General features: G+C 43.7%; 1 protein-coding gene across 3 annotated transcripts in view; it reads left to right on the forward strand.

Moving 5' to 3' along the window:
* Nucleotides 1–344: 344 nt before the first annotated feature.
* LOC311100003 (patatin-like phospholipase domain-containing protein 7) overlaps nucleotides 345–20,428 on the forward strand; it is a 35,055-nt gene continuing 14,971 nt past the window's right edge. For 2 of the 3 annotated variants that reach the window (XR_014609774.1, XM_084140732.1), the window contains exons 1-18: nucleotides 345–417; nucleotides 8,987–9,069; nucleotides 9,274–9,357; nucleotides 10,033–10,120; nucleotides 10,416–10,495; nucleotides 12,748–12,836; nucleotides 12,914–13,054; nucleotides 13,144–13,303; nucleotides 14,031–14,111; nucleotides 14,579–14,707; nucleotides 14,970–15,050; nucleotides 15,511–15,724; nucleotides 15,813–15,901; nucleotides 16,053–16,208; nucleotides 16,638–16,715; nucleotides 18,670–18,875; nucleotides 19,011–19,142; nucleotides 19,913–20,036. Coding sequence is in view for 2 of the 3 variants with exons in the window: in XM_084140732.1 (XP_083996858.1) it covers nucleotides 372–417; nucleotides 8,987–9,069; nucleotides 9,274–9,357; nucleotides 10,033–10,120; nucleotides 10,416–10,495; nucleotides 12,748–12,836; nucleotides 12,914–13,054; nucleotides 13,144–13,303; nucleotides 14,031–14,111; nucleotides 14,579–14,707; nucleotides 14,970–15,050; nucleotides 15,511–15,724; nucleotides 15,813–15,901; nucleotides 16,053–16,208; nucleotides 16,638–16,715; nucleotides 18,670–18,875; nucleotides 19,011–19,142; nucleotides 19,913–20,036 (2,061 nt within the window). In the remaining variant the exon portion in view is untranslated. The remainder of the gene's footprint in view (nucleotides 418–8,986; nucleotides 9,070–9,273; nucleotides 9,358–10,032; nucleotides 10,121–10,415; nucleotides 10,496–12,747; nucleotides 12,837–12,913; nucleotides 13,055–13,143; nucleotides 13,304–14,030; nucleotides 14,112–14,578; nucleotides 14,708–14,969; nucleotides 15,051–15,510; nucleotides 15,725–15,812; nucleotides 15,902–16,052; nucleotides 16,209–16,637; nucleotides 16,716–18,669; nucleotides 18,876–19,010; nucleotides 19,143–19,912; nucleotides 20,037–20,428) is intronic. The other variant, XM_084140733.1, reaches the window with a different exon arrangement.

The raw sequence follows: 20,428 nt of genomic DNA on the forward strand, positions 1-20,428 counted from the left end.
AAAATTACGTCTGCATTTATTTATTTAATTCTAATTACGGCAGTTTTGGTCTTCCATATTCTCATTGACCTCCATTCACTTCGTGGCCTTATTTTCGTGGACAGCTTTTGGGTGAAGTAAAACCTCTCGCTTCAACTCTTCCTCTCTGACCGGGCTCGTGTAAACAGGAAGTATATAGCCAACTGAGAATATAAGCACGACTCTGATAGGATGAGTGCATATAACGATAGCCAATTGGAATGACTGACACTGTTTGTAGTTCTTACGGCAACAGCAGGGATTGGCTAGTGATATAAATGGATGGGGGTGGGGTTGGACAGTCAGGAGGAATATATATTTTTTTTTTCTCCAGCTGGATCATATCGCTAGCTATGTTGGACGAGAAAGAGGGACATAGCGAGTCCAGAAAGTTCTTAAGTAAGTTTCCAGTTCCTACATTTCATTGGCTTTATCTATATGTGATTAGACTTTGTGTGGCTTTGCTTGATTGTGACTGTTCCGAACGTTAACCAGCTTTTCTGCTTACCAGTTGCCAGGTAAGGTAAGCTAGTACAGCAACAGTCTATGCAGGTCTTCTTGTACACACCAGCGTACACGTAATAAATCGTAATGTTTGTTGTAGCTAACTAGCTAGGTCAAACGCAAATCGGCTAACTAGCGTCTCGCTTGAAGTTGCATGGATAGCGACAGGGCCGTCAAACGTTTAGCCTGCTGCCAGAAGTTCTAACTTACCTCTACAGCAGGGTTCTTCAATTCCGGTCCTGGAGGACCGAAACACTTCTGTTTTTTATTTCTATCTGGTAGTTAATTGCACTCACCTGGTATCCCAGGTCTGAATTAGCCCCTGATTAGAAGGAGAGGATGAAAAACAGAGGTGTTTTGGCCCTCCAGGACCGGAATTGAAGAACCCTGCTCTACAGGCTCTAGCCCTTGATCATGACTCTCAGTTCCATGATATTACACATAAGGGTCATTTATACGATGGCGGCTTCTAGAGGGGGTAGGGACTTAATCGACACAAACTAAATTAACTTAACAAGCTCTAACTCCCACTCCTTCAGTCCATCAAATTTACATAATTCCCTCCCCAGGCTCTGGGGCCTGAGAGGGTGGTATTGCTCGTGTCCGGTGGAAAAAGTACCCAATTGTTGGGTAAAAGTAAAGATACCTTAATAGAAAATGACTCAAGTTAAAGTCTGAAAGTATTTGGTTTTAAATATACTTAAGTATCAAAAGTAAAAGTATAAATCAAATTCCTTATATTAAGCAAACCAGACGCAACCATTCTTTTTTTTTTTTTTAAGTCCCATTCAGACATCATTTAAAAACGAAGCATTTGTGTTTAGTGAGCCCGCCAGATCAGAGGCAGTAGGGATGACTAGGGATGTTCTCTTTTAAGGGTGTGTTCATAAATTCAATCTGGAGTGCCAGAGTGCGCTCTGGGCGTTCGTAAATTCAGAGCGTTTCGCTCTCGGAGCGCACACTGGACGCTCTGGCGGAGGAGTGGGCCTCATCTTAGCATTCTGAACGGCAGTCACGCACCCAAGCTAACTGGCGAACTTGCTAGCTATTTCCAGACACAAATGAGAGAACACCTCACTCTGACCATTTTACTCGCCCTAGCAGAGCAGGTTAGGCTGTTTTCATGTTATCCAGAGCGTTGGTGACTTAAACTGTGCTGCTGGCAACAATTTAATTACGCTTTTTTTGCCGATGTTTACCGAAACCAGTCATCTTCAACATGTGTTGAGCGTTCGTAAATGCATCAGTTATTCTGCGCTCTGGCACACTCAGACACGAGTGCTCTGAAATCGGAGCAGATAGCCAGAGTGAATTTACGAATGCACCCCAAGTCTGTGAATTGGACAATTTTCCTGTTCTGCTAAGCATTCAAAATGTAACGAGTACTTTTGGGTGTCAGGGAAAATGTATGGAGTAAAAAGTACATCATTGTCTTTAGGAATGTAGTAAAGTAAAAGTTGTCAAAGATAAAAAGTAAAGTACAGATACCCAAAAAACGACTTAAGTATTTTTACTTAAGTACTTTACACCTTTGTTCCTGCCAGTACCTCATGTAAATCCTTTTCCCAAAAATCCTTTAGTACCAGGAACCGCTCTGCCACATCCACAATAACATCCATCCTTCTGGACCTCTTCTCCACCTTAGCCATGCCACTGACCACCATTGCCATAAAAACCACAAAGTACACCTTCACATGTAACATCTCTGGGTCCTGCTTGTGAGAGGCCGCCCCTGCCGCCTGCAGAGAAGGCCTCCATGGACTCTTCAGGACCACTCAATCCCTCAACCTTTCTCGCTGCTGCTGCATATGAGATGCTCTGATTAATCCTGACTCTAGCCACCTCATCCTCCTTCACCCTCGTCGGACACTCCAAAGATGTCGCTTCATAGTTCCCACCACAATTGCAACACTTCACATTCTCCTCACTTCTACAATACATTACATGATCTCCTCCACAACATGGACATTTCGGCTTTTCCTTCTGCAGACACTTTCCACATGCCCAAAAGCTTTGGAGTGATCACACTGCATCACTCTTGGGACAAACACTCTTAGATGATAATTCACATATCCCAACTTCACCTGGGTAGGGAGGGATGCCGAACAGAAGACTCTTCACTTTCTCTCCATTAACATTTTACATGACATTTTAGTCATTTAGCAGATGCTCTTATCCAGAGCGACTTACAGTTAGTGAGTGCATACATTTTTCATACTGGCCCCCGTGGGAAACAAACCCACAACCCTGGAGTTGCAAGCGCCATGCTCTACCAACTGAGCTACACGGGGCCATTAACCACTCGATTCAACCGATGTGCATCAATCACTCCAGGAATATTTTTAATCTCCGCAACATCGACTTCCCACGAGATGCCAGATATTACCCCCTTGAAGGGCGCCCTGTTCCGAAGAGACACCCACGACACGGCAAACTTCTTGAATCAGGTGAGACGCAACACACGTTCCTTCTGATCCTCAGAAGTACAAGCCCGCCTCGTGATCCTCACAGCCTTTACTTTACCCAGCACTCTCTCCACCAGTTTGGATATCTCAAATGAATTCTTCAAGATTGGTAATCTAATCAACTGCTCATCATCAACAAACCGTACTCCTACAAGATATGAAGGGACATTCTCAGCACTGTACGCTACTTTGCTCTGATTTCAATTTTTGGGGACAATAGTCACGTTTTCCTTAATTTTACCACCATTAGATTCAAGATCCTCAACAGCTTCTGCTTCCGCCATTTTTCTCTTCCCAAAAACAAAAGGTTAAATTGATACATACCTTTTTAGGGTTAGTGTTCCCACAAGGCCATATCTCCATATTACAGCACGTGTTTACCGAAAACCTGTTCAAATTAGCTATTTGCGTCTAACAGCTGTGAGTAAATGGAAAACGGACACCACAAACATGTTGTTTCTGAAAAATACTGTCGGCTGCAACTGTGTTAAAACAGTGTACAGTAAGCGGTATTTTGCATTTGTGAAATAATTTTGATTGATATGAAAGTAGAGGGATTTATGTTTCTAGAACCGTACCGCAATTGAGAATCAACTCACGTTTAGATGGAGTATTTGGCAGTTTTAGCTTCCTGAGCCAATTCCCCTTTAAACACAACACGCAAGATCCTTGGACTATAAGGAGTAACGTTAGACTCCTTTAGTCCTTTATTGGGCTCATTTACCTCTAATCTAGAGTGCCTGGTTAAATTGTGCTTAGGAGCATTTTTAAACTCTCCATTTTTAAAGTAGGAAAAAATAGATGTCATTGCTGTAAAAATGTGTGCGCTACATTTACTATCATATATATATACAGTGGGGAGAACAAGTATTTGATACACTGCCGATTTTGCAGGTTTTCCTACTTACAAAGCATGTAGAGGTCTGTAATTTTTATCATAGGTACACTTCAACTGTGAGAGACGGAATCTAAAACAAAAATCCAGAAAATCACATTTGTATGATTTTTAAGTAATTAATTTGCATTTTATTGCATGACATAAGTATTTGATCACCTACCAACCAGTAAGAATTCCGGCTCTCACAGACCTGTTAGTTTTTCTTTAAGAAGCCCTCCTGTTCTCCACTCATTACCTGTATTAACTGCACCTGTTTGAACTCATTACCTGTATAAAAGACACCTGTCCACACACTCAATCAAACAGACTCCAACCTCTCCACAATGGCCAAGACCAGAGAGCTGTGTAAGGACATCAGGGATAAAATTGTAGACCTGCACAAGGCTGGGATGGGCTACAGGACAATAGGCAAGCAGCTTGGTGAGAAGGCAACAACTGTTGGCGCAATTATTAGAAAATGGAAGAAGTTCAAGATGACGGTCAATCACCCTCGGTCTGGGGCTCCATGCAAGATCTCACCTCGTGGGGCATCAATGATCATGAGGAAGGTGAGGGATCAGCCCAGAACTACACGGCAGGACCTGGTCAATGACCTGAAGAGAGCTGGGACCACAGTCTCAAAGAAAACCATTAGTAACACACTACGCCGTCATGGATTAAAATCCTGCAGCGCACGCAAGGTCCCCCTGCTCAAGCCAGCGCATGTCCAGGCCCGTCTGAAGTTTGCCAATGACCATCTGGATGATCCAGAGGAGGAATGGGAGAAGGTCATGTGGTCTGATGAGACAAAAATATAGCTTTTTGGTCTAAACTCCACTCGCCGTGTTTGGAGGAAGAAGAAGGATGAGTACAACCCCAAGAACACCATCCCAACCGTGAAGCATGGAGGTGGAAACATCATTCTTTGGGGATGCTTTTCTGCAAAGGGGACAGGACGACTGCACCGTATTGAGGGGAGGATGGATGGGGCCATGTATCGCGAGATCTTGGCCAACAACCTCCTTCCCTCAGTAAGAGCATTGAAGATGGGTCGTGGCTGGGTCTTCCAGCATGACAACGACCCGAAACACACAGCCAGGGCTGGCAACTAAGGAGTGGCTCCGTAAGAAGCATCTCAAGGTCCTGGAGTGGCCTAGCCAGTCTCCAGACCTGAACCCAATCGAAAATCTTTGGAGGGAGCTGAAAGTCCGTATTGCCCAGCGACAGCCCCGAAACCTGAAGGATCTGGAGAAGATCTGTATGGAGGAGTGGGCCAAAATCCCTACTGCAGTGTGTGCAAACCTGGCCAAGACCTACAGGAAACGTATGATATCTGTAATTGGAAACAAAGGTTTCTGTACCAAATATTAAGTTCTGCTTTTCCGATGTATCAAATACTTATGTCATGCAATAAAATGCAAATTAATTACTTAAAAATCATACAATGTGATTTTCTGGATTTTTGTTTTAGATTCCGTCTCTCACAGTTGAAGTGTACCTATGATAAAAATTACAGACCTCTACATGCTTTGTAAGTAGGAAAACCTGCAAAATCGGCAGTGTATCAAATACTTGTTCTCCCCACTGTATATATAAATATATATATATATATATATATATATATAAATATAAATATAAATATATATATATAAATATAAATACTTTGACATATTTAATTATGTTAGCTATATTACGCTAATTTCCCTATGGTCAGACAACGTGTTAATCATTGCGCTGGTTAGCTACTAACATTACATTACACAAGCTTGCATTTCCACCACATAAAAGTTAGTGGAATTAGCTACACATTCGTTTTTGCTTCAGATTGGTGATGTTAATATAAAGGTATACAGTCATCACGAATACATTAAATTGAATGCTTTAATATATAGATTAATACAGTGAGGGAAAAAAGTATTTGATCCTCTGCTGATTTTGTACGTTTGCCCACTGACAAATAAATTATCAGTCTATCATTTTAATGGTAGGTTTATTTGAACAGTGAGAGACAGAATAACAACAAACAAATCCAGAAAAATGCATGTAAAAAAATTTATAAATTGATTTGCATTTTAATGAGGGAAATAAGCATTTGACCCCTCTGCAAAACATGACTTAGTACTTGGTGGCAAAACCCTTGTTGGCAATCACAGAGGTCAGACGTTTCTTGTAGTTTGCCACCAGGTTTGCACACATCTCAGGAGGGATTTTGTCCCACTCCTCTTTGCAGATCTTCTCCAAGTCATTAAGGTTTCGAGGCTGACGTTTGGCAACTCGAACCTTCAGCTCCCTCCACAGATTTTCTATGGGATTAAGGTCTGGAGACTAGCTAGGCCACTCCAGGACCTTAATGTGCTTCTTCTTGAGCCACTCCTTTGTTGCCTTGGCTGTGTGTTTTGGGTCATTGTCATGCTGGAATACCCATCCACGACCCATTTTCAATGCCCTGGCTGAGGGAAGGAGGTTCTCACCCAAGATTTGACGGTACATGGCCCTGTCCATTGTCCCTTTGATGCGGTGAAGTTGTCCTGTCCCCTTAGCAGAAAAACACCCCCAAATCGTAATGTTTCCACCTCCATGTTTGACGGTGGGGATGGTGTTCTTGGGGTCATAGGCAGCATTCCTCCTCCTTCAAACACGGCGAGTTGAGTTGATACCAAAGAGCTCGATTTTGGTCTCATCTGACCACAACACTTTCACCCAGTTCTCCTCTGAATCATTCAGATGTTCATTGGCAATCTTCAGACGGGCATGTATATGTGCTTTCTTGAGCAGGGGGACCTTGCGGGCGCTGCAGGATTTCAGTCCTTCACGGCGTATTGTGTTACCAATTGTTTTCTTGGTGATTATGGTCCCAGCTGCCTTGAGATCGTTGACAAGATCCTCCTGTGTAGTTCTGGGCTGATTCCTCACCGTTCTCATGATCATTGCAACTCCACGAGGTGAGATCTTGCATGGAGCCCCAGGCCGAGGGAGATTGACAGTTCTTTTGTGTTTCTTCCATTTGCGAATAATCGCACCAACTGTTGTCACCTTCTCACCAAGCTGCTTGGCGATGGTCTTGTAGCCCATTCCAGCCTTGTGTAGGTCTACAATCTTGTCCCTGACATCCTTGGAGAGCTCTTTGGTCTTGGCCATGGTGGAGAGTTTGGAATCTGATTGATTGATTGCTTCTGTGGACCGGTGTCTTTTATACAGGTAACAAACTGAGATTAGGAGCACTCCCTTTAAGAGTGTGCTCCTAATCTCAGCTCATTTCTTTGTCAGTGGGCAAATGTATAAAATCAGCAGGGGATCAAATACTTTTTTCCCTCACTGTGTATTTGATTTGGTACCGTTGATTTTGTTATATGCACCTGTCCGTCACAGGACTTTGAATGCCGTTATCATTTTTAAGCTCAAATGGCACAGAAAATTCCATTAATATCCATCTGTGGACTGCAGTAACTACATGCTGAGCTCACTGCCATTGAAGGTACTTGTAGCGTGCAAAGCTAGCGTGCACGCTAGCTAGTGCACATCTGCTGGAGCCAGAACCTATTGAACCCAACTCTCGCGTGGTAGTACTTGGTGGGCACGGTATGTAGTCGATCGACACCCAGTCTGCGGTCCGCAGATAGACCCTACTTGAAAATTCAGGGGGCTCTCTGAATAAAAGTCGATGGCCATACACCAATTTTGGAGAGTCAAACTATCACTTAAATAACAGTCAACCCTTGTCAGTGTTAATATCCTATGCCGTGTCATGATTCGTTGAAGTTAAATAACAAAGAAACTGATTTGTTTTCGGCAGCCTCCCAGAATCTCCATCCGACATTCTAGAATTTACATGACTGTCTTCAACAAATTATCTTCTAACCAGTGATGTAAAATGTATTCACAAAAGTGTTGCGTTTTTCTTTCTGTTGGTGACCACCGTATAAAAAAAAAAAAAGCAACATTCCAAAATGTCGCTGACTTTCTTCTGCAGCTTGTCCTCTAAACAGTGATGTAAAAATATCTCCGGTTTCAACGTTTTTTGTTGTTGTGGTAGTTTCAAAAAAAGGTGCTTGTTTAAAAAAAAAATACAAGTCATATGATTACTGTTGTTGCACATGTATGTGTAGATAGTACATTTTATGTTTTCAATATATCACACATTTCTGCATATTGGTTATTTATTCATTATATATTTTTTCTCCCCAATTTCGTGATTACGATCTTGTCTCATTTCAAAACTGCATTTTGTGTTTACTTGTGTTATCTTTGACTAATATTTAAATTTGTTTGATCTGAAACATTTTAAGTGTGACAAACATGCAAACAAATAAGAAATCAGGAATGGGGCAAACACTTTTTCACACCACTTCGATATCATGGGCTATTGTGTGTAGGCCAGTGACAAAAACATCTACATTTAATCCATTTTAAATTGCTGTAACACAACAAAATGTTGAAAAATTCAAGCTGTGTGAATACTTTCTAAAGGCACTGTAGTAGTTTGTGTGCGTCTGTAAGTTGTTGTTCGTATGTATAAGTTTGTAACCCTAAAAATGTAAATATTATTTTAAAAATAAGAATTCTCTGATACAGAGCAGAATTCATGGTTCCTTCAATAATGACAAGTCGTCCAGGTCCTGAGGAAGCAAAGCATCTCCAAAGCATCACACTACCGCTGTTGGTATGAAGTTATTTCTGTGGAATGCAGTTTTCACCAGACATAACGGGACCCATCAGTGAGAGGCTGATCAACAACTACTGGAAGCATTTGGTTGCTGTCATTGCAGCTAAAGGTGGCACAACCAGTAATTGAGTGTAAGGGAGCAATTACTTTTTCAAACAGGGGCATTGGGTGTTGCATAACTTTGTTTATTAAATAAATAAAAGTATCTATGTTATTTGTTCACTCAGGTTCCCTTTATCTAATATTAGGTTTTGGTTGAAGATCTGATTTACATTCAGTGTCCAAAATATGTAAAAATAGAGAATCAGAAAGGGGCCAAATACTTTTTGACGGCACTGTATCACATTATCTGGCTTACAATCAGTAGCTAGTTTGGGAGCTACTTTAGCTACTTTCTCCATCCATGCTCTCCTCACCCCATTTGTGTGTGTGTGTGTGTGTGTGTGTGTGTGTGTGTAGGAATGGACGGGGAAGAGGATGCTGATGACCAGTGCAGTTGGACCAGTCACAATCTCAAAGATGAAATGTCAGGACTGAAAACGGTATCTTAAGTCCAGTAAATACCATGTTCTATTACACAAAATATCTTTGAGAATGAACATCACCATTTATTTGCAAGCACTCCTCTTATCACAATATTGAATCCGTTGTGTGTAGGGGGGTTACTGGAACTATACATCTTTGCAGTTGTCTGCACTCTGCATCAATTATTTCCTTTATGAGTTTGTTTGCATGTTTCTCCTCAGTACTTAGTAGGAAAGGTGCCTAGCAGGGATGATATCAGGGCACGTGTCCAGCAGTTTGTGGAGGAGAGGATGCAGACTACCATGGTACAGAGATCCACTAAGCTTTATGAAAGTGAATGTGTACTTAGCTAGGGTGTATTTATTGTCGCACACCGTAGCAAAACATTTTCACCGCAGCAAAATTCACAACATCATTAATTTGTTATTGGACAAATTCAGGTAGATCCCTCCCTGTTTCGCTCCGTTTGCTTCTGTTTACCTCCGTTCGGTTAAGACGCAAACGGAACGAAATGGGGAGGGACATACCTGAACTTGTCCTATAGAAACTCACGTTTACGTTGCAAAACGTTTTTTGTTTGTGAAACGTTTTGCTACTGTTGCTACGGTGTGCATGCACCCCAGATAAACTTCTGTTTCCATCCATGCGAAACTTTTTAATAATGCAAAAAAAACTAACATAGTAGTAAAGTCTCTGGCCTTCTGAAAGTAAATCCTACATCAAGAATGTATAGTAAAGCCTCCTTAGACATCAATAACGAACAAACAAAAAGAGGAAGGAGGTCTTTGATGTGGTCCCCCACATTCCCCTTTGGTCTCTCCATGACTTCTTGATCAGACTTATGTGGTCATGTTTGTTGTTGTTGGAATGTTCTGTGGTTCCCAGTGTATGTGTCTGACACCAAAATAACCATAGAATTGAATAGAACACTGTAATTTAATGGATCTTTATGGTAATAACCTTGTTGTTCTGTTGTCCAGTTGACTGGCGTGCTGATCGGGGCTGTGGTGGCAGTGTCTCTAATCGGCATCGTGGTGCTCTTCCTCTATAGAAGATACAAGCTGGCCAGTGAGTCATCCATCCTCTTCCTCCCCACTTCATGGGACAAACATGAGGGGCAAGGAAACAGTTGATATTAAACTTGACATTAAAGTAACTGAATACATTTTGGGGCAAATCACAAAATGTAACCACATCACCATAATAATAGGAATTAATAATGGGACTTATGAATTGGCCCTGAACAGAGAGAATCCTATGTTTTACGGGACATCATTCATTGTTCATTCGTTGTATGCTCAGTAGCCACTGTTGCATAAGTGCTGTTATCTATGTTGATAGCATGTTGTGTCTGTATTCGAAGGTGGACAGCAGGCTGTTCCCCGCTATCGCTTCAGGAAGAGAGACAAGGTGCTCTTCTACGGCAGGAAGATTATGAGGAAGGTTAGTCATTATTGGTATGTGTTCCAAATGGCACCCTAGTCCCTTTATAGGGCCAGTACTTTTGACCATGGCCCATAGGGATCTCTGAGTGTAACGGCTAAGGTGTTGGGTTTACAGTCTTTGGACCCAGGTTTGTATTCCGGTCGGAGCTATCCCCCGAATTCGCTACAATACTACCTTCACATGGGAAAATGGAAGTGATTCTTCACCAAGTCACTCATCTCTATCCCATGCATTATTTATCAGGGCCCATATTCATAAAGTGCCTCAGAGTAGGAGTGCTGATCTAGGATCTAGCCTTTTGGATTATAATGAAGACAATTACGTGGACAGCGGGGACCTGATCCTAAATCAGCAATTACTACTTTTCTGAGACACTTTATGAATACAGGCCTATGAGTTTCAACACTCATACAGTGCCTTACAAAAGTATTCATCCCCCTTGGCATTTTCCTATTTTGTTGCATTACAACCTGTAATTTAAATTGATTTTATTTGGATTTCATGTAATGGACATACACAAAATAGTCCAAATTGGTGAAGTGAAATAAAATAAATAACTTGTAAAAAAAAATTCTCAAAACGAAATAACGGAAAAGTGGTGTGTGCATATGTATTCACCCCCTTTGCTATGAAGCCCCTAAATAAGATCTGGTGCAACCAATTACCTTAAGAATAAATCATAATAATATGCCATTTAGCAGACGCTTTTATCCAAAGCGACATGCAGTCATGCGTGCATACATTTTTTGTGTATGGGTGGTCCCGGGGATCGAACCCACTACCTTGGCGTTACAAGCGCCATGCTCTACCAGCTGAGCTACAGAGGACCAATTAGTTAAAGTCTACCTGTGTGCAATCTAAGTGTCACATGATCTCAGTATATATACACCTGTTCTGAAAGTCCCCAGAGTCTGCAACACCACTAAGCAAGGGGTACCACCAATCAAGCGGCACCATGAAGACCAAGGAGCTCTTCAAACAGGTCAAGGACAAAGTTGTGGAGAAGTACAGATCAGGGTTGGGTTATAAAAAAATATCTGAAACTTTGAACATCCCACGGAGCACCATTAAATCCATTATTAAAAAATGGAAAGAATGTGGCACCACAACAAACCTGCCAAGAGAGGGCCGCCCACCAAAACTCAAGGACCAGGCAAGGAGGGCATTAATCAGAGACGCAACAAAGAGACCAAAGATAACCCTGAAGGAGCTGCAAAGCTCCACAGCAGAAATTGGAGTATCTGTCCATAGGACCACTTTAAGCCGTACACTCCACAGAGCTGGGCTTTACAGAAGAGTGGCCAGAAAAAAGCCATTGTTTAAAGAAGAAAATAAGCAAACACGTTTGGTGTTCACCAAAAGGCATGTGGGAGACCCCCCAAACATATGGAAGAAGGTACTCTGGTCAGATGAGACTAAAACTGAGCTTTTTGGCCATCAAGGAAATTGCTATGTCTCATCACCCCGAGAACACCATGGTGGTGGCAGCATCATGCTGTGGGGATGTTTTTCATCGGCAGGGACTGGGAAACTGGTCAGAATTGAAGGACTGATGGATGGCGCTAAATATAGGGAAATTCTTGAGGGAAACCTGTTTCAGTCTTCCAGAGATTTGAGACTGAGACGGAGGTTCACCTTCCAGCAGGACAATGACCCTAAGCATACTGCTAAAGCAACACTCGAGTGGTTTATGTGGAAACATTTAAATGTCTTGGAATGGCCTAGTCAAAGCCCAGACTTCAATCCAAATGAGAATCTGTGGTATGACTTAAAGATTGCTGTACACCAGCGGAACCCATCCAACTTGAAGGAGCTGGAGCAGTTTTGCCTTGAAGAATGGGCAAAAATCCCAGTGGCTAGATGTGCCAAGCTTATAGAGACGCCCCAAGAGACTTGCAGCTGTAATTGCTGCAAAAGGTGGCTCTACAAAGTATTGCCTTTGGGGGGGTGAATAGTAATGCACGCTCAAGTTTTCTGTTTTTCTGTCTTATTTCTTGTTTGTTTCACAATAAAAAATATTCACAATAAATATCTTCAAAGTGGTAGGCATGTTGTCAATCAAATGATACAAACCCCCCCAAAAAACAATTTTAATTCCAGGTTGTAAGGCAACAAAATAGGAAAATTTTACATGTTTTGCCACTAGAGGGCAGAGCGCAATAGCATTTTGTGCCTTTGGGAACTCATCCCATTATCCCCTTCCTTCTGTGGATTCTATCTCTCTGTCTCTTTGTCTCTGTCACTCGCAGGTCCAGACCCTGTCCTCCCCTCCATCTTCTACCTCAGTGTCCAAGCAGCGCCCTCGGAAGAGACCCAAAGTCCTGAGTATAGCTCGCAGGTACTATCTCTACTCAAAAGTGAGGAAATTACCGATAAGGAAGGGCGCACTAGTCTCTTCCATTTAATGTGTTTTAGGATCCTGCGTATCCGTAAGGAGCCCCCCACTCTGCAGCCCAAGGAGCCCCCTCCCTCCCTGCTGGAGGCTGACCTGACGGAGTTTGATGTGCAGAACTCCAACCTGCCCTCAGAGGTCCTCTACATGTTAAAAAATGTCAGGTAATCACAACCTTGTTGCACACACACACACACCAGTAGCATTGTGTGTGTGTGTTCTGTGTCACTCTGCGGTTTCCCTCTGCTCTCAGGGTGCTGGGCCACTTTGAAAAGCCTCTGTTCCTGGAGCTGTGTCGTCACATGGTCTTTGTGGAGCTGCAGGAGGGGGAGGGGCTGTTCCGGCCTGGCGACGACGACGACAGCATCTACGTGGTCCAGGACGGACGTCTGGAACTCTGCATCCACGAGAACGTGAGACCGGGCTAGAATACCTGCTGGGAATACACAATGAAACCTACTGTACATAAGCTCAGAGCTAGCTAAGTCAATATCAGACTTATTTTTATCATTTTTATCATATTTTATCACCTCCCGAGTGGCGCAGTGGTCTAAGGCACTGCTTCGCATTGCTAGCTGTGCCACTAGAGATCCTGGTTCGAATCCAGGCTCTGTCGTAGCTGGCCGCGACCGGGAGACCCATGGGGCGGCGCACAATTGGCCCAGCGTCGTCCAGGGTAAGGGAGGGAATGGCCGGCAGAGATGTAGCTCAGTTGGTAGAGCATGGCATTTGCAACGCCAGGGTTGTGGGTTCGATTCCAGTATGGAAACAATTTAAAATGTATGCACTCACTAACTGTAAGTCGCTCTGGATAAGAGCGTCTGCTAAATGACTAAAATGTAATGTAAATGTAATCATTCCGTGCACCTGGGGGAACTTATCTTTCTGGACATGTTCAACTAAACCTGTGGGGACCAACTGGGGACAGTTTGTTAGTCCCCACAAGGTCAAATGCTATTTCTAGAGGGTTAACGTTAGAATTAGTGTTAGGGTTAGAATTGGGTTTAGGGTTAGGAGCTAGGGTTAGTTTTAGGATTAGGAGCTAGGTTTAGGGTTAGGGGCGGTGAAAGTAGGATTTTGAATGAGACTGAATTGTTTTTCCCACAAGTTTAGTTATACAAGACTGTGTGTGTGGTACAGGACGGCACAGAGCCGGTTGTGAAGGACGTGCTCCCGGGGGACAGTGTCCACAGTCTGCTCAGTATTCTGGACATCATCACCGTGAGTTTACGGCTGTGTCCCAAATGGGACCCTATTCCCTTTATAGTGCACTACCTTTGACCATAGGGCTGTGGTCAAAAGTGGTGCACTATATAAGGAATTGGCTGTCATTTGGGACACATCCTATATCTCCCCTCCATCTGACGCGTGTCACACCCCGCCTCTGTCCTCCTCTCCTCTGGCTTATCCTCTACCCACTTCTCCATCATCCATCTCTCCCTCAACCCTGTCCTGTCCTCCATCCACCCAGCTCTCTGCTTTTGTCCTTAACTACTGTACCTCTATTCATCTGTTCATTTTTCCCTCTCTCTCTGTCCCTTCAGACATCACTTTTTCAATACGTCTATTCTTCCCTCTCTCCTCTTCCTATTTTTCTTATTTCAGTGTTCCATTCACCTCCTCCCCTGTCTCTTTTGTCCTCTCATCTCCCCCTCCTTGTGTGATTGGTTGGTTCCTGTGTTCCTCAGGGTTACCCCGCCCCCTATAAGACTGTGTCAGCGCGGGCTGCGTCTCGCTCCACTATCCTGCGTCTGCCCGCCTCAGCCTTCCAGTCTGTGTTTGAGAAGTACCCCGAGACTCTGGTGCGCGTCATTCAGGTATGGCGCCAACCCTCAGCCCACTCCCAAACACACTTCAAACAAACAACTCTTTGGACGAGACCCCCTAATGGCAAGGTCTGCATCCCAAACTGCACCTTATTCCCTATTGGCCCAAGGGTGAATACTCTGCCTAACCTGAGTTGAAAGTACACCCTGATTGTTCTGGAGAATTCTTTCTCCATAGATGTTATTGTGGCTGTATCACAGGCATTGTTGTGTAGTGGTGTTTGATCTACCTTGGTGTTTGTGTGTGTTCCAGATAATCATGGTGCGACTCCAGAGAGTGACCTTCCTGGCATTACATAACTACCTGGGCCTGACCACAGAGCTCTTCAACCCGGTAAGAGACACAGACACACACACACAGACAGACAGACAGACAGATTAAGCCCAGCATCATAAAGCTATCCTCCATGCCGAGTCATAAAGCTCAGTGAAAATTGATAACGGGGATCCCAAGCCTCTATAAATAATATGAAGGACAGTAACTTTTAAACCCACTTGCCGCTGCTCTTCCATCAGTGTTAAAGCTTTATTGTTCTCTGTCACAGAGCGGGATTGGAAGTCGTCACTCAGACCCTCCCTGACCCAATCTTCTCCAACAGCCACTTTATTCTACAGTGGAATTCTGTCGTCCAGATTGGATTTTCTCTAGGATTCTATTGTTCACCCACCTCATATTGTATTCTCATGTAAACATGCATCCAAGGACACATTTGTTGTGTTGTTATTGTTAAATGCATGATTAGGTTGATATTGTGTAAATAGTTAATGTAATATTTTGCCTCTTTGATTGACAGGAGCGTCAGGCGGTCACCTTGGTGACGGTTGCTGGGGTGATAGGAGAGGGGAGTCCGGGCAGGATCCCACGCAGACCCCACTTTCAGGAGGACCCGGTCTTCGTCCCCACACCTGCACCCACAGAAACCTGCTCGGACACAGACGCTGGGAAAGACAGCCCATCCAATGCCTTTAGGAAGACTCGCTCTATCTCTATGCCCACTGACGGCACAGGTAGGCTTGTCCCCTGCCCAGTGCTGCAACTACATTCACTTGTGACTTCACACGTACACTATGCCCATCAATACCTCTCTCTGCTCAGCAGGGGTGACAGGGATTGACCTGAACATGGCGTACGAGCGAGCCAGAGTCACCATAGACGAGCGCCCCTCCAGCCCTGTCATTTACAAGGTGAGCCCCCTTTCTCCCTCTCCCTATGGGCCCTGGTCAAAAGTAGTGCACTAAATATGGAATAGGGTGCCATATGGGATGCAGCCACTGACAGACCTCTGCCTCACTCATGTCTGAACCCCCCTCCCTCTCTCCCCTCCCCCTCCTCCAGTCCATCCTGAAGAAGAGTGTGACCATGCAACACGCGCCCTCTGCTGTGTTCCACTACACGGACAGCGGGGGGCGCTCTGACACCGTCCACCCCAGCAAGGTCAGCTCCATCTTCCAGGCTGCCAAGAAAGACCTGCTGGGCATCATACAGTTGCAGGTGAGACGTTTCGGACAGGGAGGACTATATAGACCTATAATATATGGTTATATTGTTAAATACATGGTTATAGAATACATCGAAATATAATTACTAGACATTCCCATTTAAGTCATTCCTCTGACGGGTGGATCGGCAGCCATATGTTTTCTATTTCTCTGAGTAATGCTCTCCATAGAAATATAATGACTAGAACAGGCATTACCTTTCAAGTCATTCTTCTGTCCATGGGTGGATCGGTGGCCATATGCAATTCTACATCTATGGAGAGCACTACTGTGAGACAGTATTGGGTGTGTTCTGGGAACTTGTGTCCTCATGTTTGCATCCTCTTGTGACCTCATGTTTTCTCTGTCGATGTCTGAATTCATAGCAGTCTCTCACACCTACCTTATTCCTGCTGTACCATCATCTCTCCCTCTCTGTCAGGACCCTGGTCTGTTGGAGGGCAGGGTGACTCTGCACCAGGTCAAAGCAGGCTCTGTGGTGGCCAGACAGGGAGACCAGGTCAGACCACAACACTTGCTGCTTCACTTCAACCATAAGCTGATTCCCCATTGATCATACCCATCCACACCTGGGTTCAAATACTACTTGAAATAATGTACTTATCTGTGTTTGATTGAGCTTCCATAGCTTAATGGACCAATGGAATAGTCCCAACACTGGGGAAATTCGACTGGGGGAAAATGTAATTTCCCCGATGTCACACTAATGCAATTCCACAAAATACACAACATGTGCAGCAGCATATTGGCATTTTCTTTTATGCCACATTATACGAACAGGTTGTTGTATGGAAGACTTACATTCACAGCACACACATAATTGACACTGCCGGAGTGCACACGAAACCCGAATGCAGTTTAGAGTTCTCGTCAGAACTGAAAATTCTATCCCGGTCTGACCCAAGCTCAGTGAACTAAAGCCCGAGCCCTGGTCCAAAATCACAGAACTGAAATGAACCCGGAAAAAAAAGCCAACGCGGGTGGCAGAGGAGTGACGAGACGAGGAAACCGCCATTGTGCCTAGAAAAAGCGCGGAGAGGAGAGAACTCTTTAGTTATGATCATCTGAATGATGAACATATTGGAATAAAGTCAGCTAATGCCATTGAAGCATGTATCAAATTCTGGCTTATACTGAAATTCCCAGAGTCATATCCAACCATTATACTCATTTAAAGCAATAGTCGTGTGTGTGGTCACCTAGATGATCATTTCAGCACTGTTTTGATTGGGACAGCGCCATCGCGCTGCTTTGAGACAAGCGCAGGGGACTAGTCTAGATAAACAAAAATCTGACATTGATTGATTTAACACTGAATCTCCATTTTAATATTTGGTAACAATTAGGCTGGGGAAATGTTAGCTAAGTTAAGGTGAGTGCTGATGATCATCTTTATTCTTGTTTGCTCAGATATTAGCAGATTTTGCTCTTCAGCTTGTCCTATTTCTGACCGAAAGCCTGTGGCTTGTTTGATAATCAGTCAATGTTATTTTGTTTCACTGATTCTCTGTCTGTATATTTGGTTAATTGATCTCTGGCTGGACGTGAAAGTGATAGATGATTAAACTAATAAATGTGCTATCACTGATCAGAAACATTTAGGATGCAATAATGTAGCCTAAATCAAGTGTATTATGTATCTATTGAATCACGTAGTAGCCTTGTATAGAGTCTAGGCTATTTCCCTGTCGTCCCAATCTCACTGAAACCCTAAATCCTGACTCCTGTCTCGCATGAAAATTCCTAACTTTATTCTGTAATCCATAGGTTGCATTATCAAAGCACGTCTCGCATATGCATGTCAAAATACCGCTATAACATTTCCCCTGCTTCTCTGTGCGGTCTCCTGTTGTTGCCCATAAGAGAGCTTCGGGATAGAATGTGTGATCAACAAACAACATGAATGTCGATATGGATATATATTTTTACCAGAGTTGGTCCCTGTTAAGATAGCTTGATATTTAAACAATTTCCTCTCTTCATCTCCCCGTTATTCATGAGCTGATCTGCTATCTGTATAATCATCAACTCGATTTTGCCAAATAGGAGCTAATTTGTTAGAGGTTATCTAGCAAGCTTAGCAACTTTGGTCATTTGGCATTTGTTTGACTGCCGTTACAAAGTTTGTATGATTTGACAACGCTATAGCCTACTCGTGGTGCGTCCTGAGCGTGCTCTGTGTCGAGAGCCTAGGCCTACTGCTGTAATGCGCTGAATTAATTCAGGAACATGATAACGCTCTGAATTTATGAACAGCTTGTTTCGCAATTCACAACAATGTCATTGGCAATCAAAGTTACACTCATGAATAAATATCAGTTTCACTTGCTGTGGTTTTAAACCCTTTAAATGGACACTTCCAATTTTTCCGGTATTTCCCAGGACTCTCTGGATAAATATGAATTACTTCCGGTATTGAAACTTTTATTAATCCCAGTGTGTGTGTGTTGCAGGAGGTGAGTGTGCAGTTTGTGATCTTGGGCCTGCTGCATGTGTACCAGCGGATGATCGACCGCGAGGAGGACACATGTCTGTTTGTGACCCATCCCGGGGAGCTGGTGGGCCAGCTGGCTGTACTGACTGGCGAGCCCCTCATCTTCACTGTCCGAGCCCACCGAGACTGCAGTTTCCTCTCCATTTCCAAGACACACTTCTACGAGTGAGGCACAGGGAACACACACTGTCATGCACATGTATTTCAGACGCATACATGCACACTCCAACATTTCAACAATAATCACCTGACCTTTGGTTTAATGTACATTTTCTCTGTGTGTGTATTTTCCCTCCTCAGGATCATGCGTGCAGAACCCACAGTGGTGCTGAACGTAGCTCACACGGTCGTTCGAAGGATGTCGTCCTTCGTCAGGCAGATAGACTTTGCTCTGGACTGGATGGCTGTGGAGGCCGGCCGGGCGGTCTACAGGTAGGTAACCCCTTTGTCCACACCGACGTCTACAATCAATCACACAGTTCAGCTTTACAGACTTAATACTGATCTACAGTATTTCTATCTCATCTAGAGATGGTACATCTACAATGAAACCACAAGAGTGATTAGTCTTAAAGGGATACTGCAAGATTTCAAGATTTGTTTCTACTTACCCAGAGACAGGCGAACTCATGTATACCATTGTTATGTCTCTGCGTGCAGTTTGGAGATTATTGAAGTTAGCATATCTTTATTTTAGCGCAATTGCTGGAATTCTCCCAGTACACTAGCCAGCTCCTCTCAAAAGGAGGAAAATAGAACTAACTACTCCAAAGCTGGGTGGTTGGACATTTTATAGTCCTACAAACCTATACATAGTAATCATTATTTTATAATCTTTTTAATTTGACTGATAATCATAAGAAACAAGATTCTATCCACTTCCTCGTTCTCTGTCGCTTAGAGATATATAGAGATTGCAACGTTGTATCTGTCCCATTATGGCGTCTGTTAACGCACGGGCAGCGCCATTGAGCGCCAATTTCAATCATCTCCAAACTGCACGCAGAGATATAAAAATGGTTTCAAAGAGTTTGTCTGGGTAAGTAGAAAAACGACAGAATTCTCGCAATATCCCTTTAACCTCAAACACGGTAATGAAAGTCAAGACATTACAACAATCCACATTCTATAGTCGACAATCCACACTAATTCAGAAGCTTGAATTTGTGTCTGGCTAAAGTTGAAACAATTCTCTCTCTCAGACAGGGGGATAAGTCCGACAGCACCTTCATAGTTCTGAGTGGCCGTCTGCGCTCTGTCATCATGAAGGAGGACGGCAAGAAGGAGCTGACCGGAGAGTACGGCCGTGGTGACCTCATCGGCGTGGTAAGGGGTCAAATGTCAGGGGGCACAATGGGTGGTACCATTTTAAAAACGCTGCGTCCGTAGAACAAACAATGCCAGGCTTTTAAATAATTCATAGTTTTATTGATTGTAGACGTAAGCAAACCCATTTAGACACCGACTCACACTGTTTCATGCAGGATCATGAGTAAGCCCCACCATGACAGGGCTATTCACAACATCTCAGAGTTGTGTGTGTGTCCCTGCTGTCCAGAGAGGATTTAGCTCTGTTTGGTAACCCCTCTCCCTTATCTATCCACACCTATTAATTCACTGCATCACGCTCCCATTGGCTGATGTGGATTTGCAGCAACGCCCATGTTGCTAAGAATACCTGCCCGAGCCGAATCGGCCGATGCCATGGTTACCGGCTC

This window comes from Coregonus lavaretus (genome assembly GCF_964263955.1).
Source record: "Coregonus lavaretus genome assembly, chromosome: 24".
In the NCBI taxonomy this organism is placed as follows: domain Eukaryota; kingdom Metazoa; phylum Chordata; class Actinopteri; order Salmoniformes; family Salmonidae; genus Coregonus; species Coregonus lavaretus.